This window comes from Stigmatopora argus, chromosome 1, assembly GCF_051989625.1.
Source record: "Stigmatopora argus isolate UIUO_Sarg chromosome 1, RoL_Sarg_1.0, whole genome shotgun sequence".
Lineage (NCBI taxonomy): Eukaryota > Metazoa > Chordata > Actinopteri > Syngnathiformes > Syngnathidae > Stigmatopora > Stigmatopora argus.
This window is the reverse complement of record NC_135387.1, coordinates 15,292,069-15,296,449: the sequence shown is the minus strand read 5'-3', so window position 1 is coordinate 15,296,449 and position 4,381 is coordinate 15,292,069. Positions and strand designations below refer to the sequence as shown.

General features: G+C 42.4%; 1 protein-coding gene and 1 long non-coding RNA gene across 2 annotated transcripts; both read right to left on the bottom strand.

The window, feature by feature from the left end:
* Window positions 1-738: 738 nt before the first annotated feature.
* Window positions 739-1,324, bottom strand: LOC144083341 (uncharacterized). Its single transcript, XR_013303528.1, has 2 exons — window positions 956-1,324; window positions 739-866 (listed from the first exon to the last, which is right to left on the bottom strand). It is a non-coding gene; the product is annotated as an uncharacterized LOC144083341 (long non-coding RNA).
* Window positions 1,325-2,418: 1,094 nt separating this feature from the next.
* On the bottom strand, window positions 2,419-4,079 carry naa80 (N-alpha-acetyltransferase 80, NatH catalytic subunit). The gene is made up of 2 exons (XM_077605834.1): window positions 3,973-4,079; window positions 2,419-3,456 (listed from the first exon to the last, which is right to left on the bottom strand). Coding segments are annotated over exons 1-2 (837 nt in total). The 5' UTR covers window positions 3,975-4,079; the 3' UTR covers window positions 2,419-2,621.
* Window positions 4,080-4,381: the final 302 nt, after the last annotated feature.

The window sequence follows — 4,381 nt, the reverse complement described above, 5'->3', positions numbered from 1 at the left end:
AAAAAGCCGGACTGGAGTCCGACTGGAAGGGAGCAAAACACGGGGGGAGAGACGGAAAGAGGGGGAGAGAGGGAGAGAGGGGGAGAGAGGGAGGGAGTGTGGGAGTCAGGAGAACCACAGGGGTCCTACTGGGGGAGAAAAGGCAGCATAGTAAAGGACAGTAGTTGCACCCTGTACTGACATAGAAGTCAGAGTGGTAAAACTACTCGCCACTTGTGTAGAATGATCTACACCAGGGCTTCTCAATATATCGATCACGATCTACCAGTCGGTATTCTATACTTTCAACCCAAATTCAGCTGAGATTCAGCTCCAGCACCCCGCGACCATGAGGACATGCATTGTTGAAAGTTGAATTGATTTTTTTGTCATTATACCAGTATAATGGATGGATAGTATATACAATTACAATTTAATAATAAATAATATTACGAATTTATTATAAAAACATAGGTGATGCCCAAAGTTAGCTGGGCTAAGCTCCAGCACCCTCTGCCCCCTATATGAGGGTAAGCGGTTCAGAAAATGAATGAATAAAAACATTTAAATGAATGAAAAACAGAAGTACAAATATTACAGACCCGATAATACTCTAAAGTTGATCCAAAATAAGAAATGAATAATAACAAATAAGATTATAATAATGTCCACTTTTGCTTTGAATTAAAACATAACATGAATAGATTATTCACAATTAGTTTTTGTGGTTTTTTTTAAACAAATAAAATTGAGACTACATTTCAATATATATGTTTTTTTATTCAAGTGATTAGGACATATTCTGTTGACAAATATAACAGGATACTCTGTTACTGTGGTAGTCTCACTGAGAAGCATGTTTTCCCTGTCTTCCTCCACCAACACACCTGAATCAAATAATCAGGACCATTATCAAGCTTCTGGACGCCTTGCTGATGAGATGATCATTTGATTCAGGTGTGTACTGAAAACACACGACTACTGGATCGGTCCCGGTCTTGGGACCAGATTTGATACTGTATAATACTCCAGAAAATGCCGATACCATGTACCCTATCAAGACATTGCTCCAGGATATACAGTATATGTATAGTATACTATAGGCGGCCCGGCGTATGAGTGGTTACCCTGTTGGCCTCACAGTGCGAAGGTCCAGAGTTCGATCCCAGGAGTTTGCATGTTCTCCCTGGGCTTGTGTGGGTTTTCTCTGGGCACTCTGGTTTCCTCCCACATTCCAAAAACATGCATGGTAGGCTGGTTGAACACACACTAAATTGCCCCTAGGTGAGTGTGAGCATGAATGGTTGCCCATTGTATTGTTGGAGTCAGCTGGGTTATGCTCCAGAAAATGGTGAGAATGGAAGATATTTATGGTGTCTCAGCAATAGGAAACTCCATCTCCAAGATCTGCTGACTCAATTGTTCGTTGTTTTTGTACCCTCTCACCTAGTATACTACAGGGGTGGCCAAGTTCGGTCCTCGAGAGCCCTTATCCAGCCTGTTTTCCATGTCTCCCTCCAGCAAAACACCTGAATCAAATCATCTATATCAAACTTCTGGACAGCTTGCTGATGAGTTGATCATTTGATTCGGGTGGGCTAGAGGAGGGAGATATGGAAAACAGACTGGATAGGGGCTCTCGAGGACCGGACTTGGCCACCCCTGGTATACTATATAGACGAGGGGTGGGCTAACTGGTCCTCGAGGGCCGCTGTGGGGGCAGGTTTTTGTTGCAGCCGATTCAGCAAAGGCACTTTGACCAATGAGATTTCTGAAGAAAAAAAAGAAGCACCTGACTGCAATCCACTGATTGCACTTGTAGGACACCAGATTAGTGAAAAGGTGTCCTCTTTATGGGTTAGATTCTAACCCAGGGGTAGGGAACCTACGGCTCGGGAGCCATATGTGGCTCTTTCCATGGGTGCATATGGCTCTCCACTAACATGTGAGGTAAAATAATGAAAATCACTAGTGAGAGAGCCGAGTCCTGAACGCACCAATAGGAGCGTCACGTCGACACTGTGGCGTTAAGACTAGCTCTAGCACCACTTTAATCATAATTTAGTTTTTCATTACTCATCTCATTAATACTGATTGATTAGCAACATCATAACAATGTTGTCAAAAGAAATCAGAGACTTTTTGTGATTAAAAAGTGGTGAAATTACAAAAAAAATGCACATTTTCATATATTTTTACTTTTACATTCTGAGAATGGCTCTTTGGCAATAACATTAGAAAATAAGAATTGTTTATGGCTCTCTCTTTCAAAAAGGTTCCCGACCCCTGTTCTAACCCATAAAGAGGACACCTTTTCAGCCGGTGCAGGTTTTCATTCTAACCGTTAGAATATATATTTTATATATATATATATATATATATATATATATATATATATATATATATATATATATATATATATATATATATGTAATATACAATATGTCATTGACAGTGATTGACATGCAATCATTTTAAACTGAGAGACCAACAACCTCCCAGTTCACATCGACAGGACATCAATCGCTGTCTATGAAAGCCAGTGCATTAACAAGATACCGTGGAGACTGTGGCGTAAAAAGAACGTGTAATAACACCAGCTTCAAGTGCGGTATTCTGTTCATGTACTCCAGAGATGTCCTTCAGAGGTCTTTGTGCATCCAAAAAATAGATGCTCCCTTTGCATCTCTGTAAGGGGTTTCTGCTAAAGTCTGAATCACGGGTGCCCCACTAGGCAGGTGAGGCCTTGATGGAGGTGGTGGAGGGAGTGGCATGAAGGGTGCTGGAGGTGGTGGTGGGAGTGGCATGGAGGAGGCTGGAGGTGGTGGAGGAAGAGAGGAAGGTCCATTACTCCAAATTTGCTTGCACTTTTCTACTTTCGGTGTTTGTTTTATAAGGTTGAGTTTTCCATTTGGAACCCCGGAGAGCTTGAGAAGCATTTCTGTAGGAACCAAAGATGCCACAGCACCTGCATTCTGCACCGGTGTCGACAGCGTGTAGCCAAGGTGGCTGTAAAACTGCTGTTTATCATGAGTGGTCAAGCAGAGGCGTTTGAAGCCTTGTCTTTTGGCGTAATCCTCGGTCATCTCCATCAACGTTCGTCCATAGCCTTTACCTCTCTCCGCCTTGGACACGACCACGGATTCCACAAAAAGGCTGCCGCCGTGGCCTACTACTCGAGAGAGCCGGGCGTGTCCTAGTGTCCTCTCGGCGCCTCCGGGCCCCTGCACGAGAACCAGGCAGGTGGGGAAATCAGGGCAGGATTTCTGAAGGGAGTGAACACGTGCAGCCTGACTTCTCTGCCATTCAGAGTTGACGAGGTCGGCGCAGGGAAGCAGCAGATCTGGGCGCAGGTGGATCGGAATTGCGTGGATCTCCTCTTCTGGTTTATTCTCAGATTGGCTATATGTTTCTCTTTCGTCTGCCGGTGCTGAGACTGTCCCAAAAGCTCCAGTTACCGGCGTTCCACACTCAGCCCTGTGAAGATCATGGTTTGACCAATTAACCTTCATGTAATGCAAGGAATTGTCCATTCTGGACCAGTGTTTTTTTTTGCCAAAAATAAAAAGTCACACTCATAACCGCAATAACTTTGTTGGGATTCCCCTGTCTATATCTAGGGAAAGAAGTAAATATAGAATCGCTCATCTCAAAATGTATATTAACGTCCCAATTTGTTACATTTGGCAGGAGTATATGGGAAAATATGCTAAATATACATTTGTAAAATTCCTACCCAGGGGAACTACGAGTGCATTTCTATAAGGGTTGGGGAAATGAGTTCTCTATCCAGGAATCAAAAGGACTACAATTTTAGTAACACTAACCGGAAGTGACGGAGGGTAAACGTGCACGCATGCTAGTCATGCTATTGCTAGCTCGGAGATTAGGGATGGCCAGAATGACTAGCATACATTTCATATCAGTAACATTTTCTTAATACATTCGAAAATATTTTCTGCTTATTTCTATATAGCCACTCAGTTACCTTACATTTTCAGCTTAGCGTTTGGTCCTCGGGACGATTGGCTCTTGAACAGCTTGTCTGCTGTACTTATATGGCACCAAATGAGAATCGTTTACAACTGCTCCAGGATCAGCTTTGTGTCTAAAAATACTGCCAATTCTCATATATCAGCCAATGTGCGGCTGATGACTCACCAGTTGAACGATCCACGTCTGCCACCATGCGGACAGGAGTGGTAATTGTGTACCATACCTACAATAAAAGTGTATACGTACATTGCATTACAACTTCAAAACACATTATATAATTATTTTATACAATATTAACTTTAAAACGTACACTGTTGAGTCCATCAATCCATTTAAAAACTTTTGATTCCCAAAATATCCAACACCAATAATTAACGATTGTAAATACAAAAATATCAACTAAGAA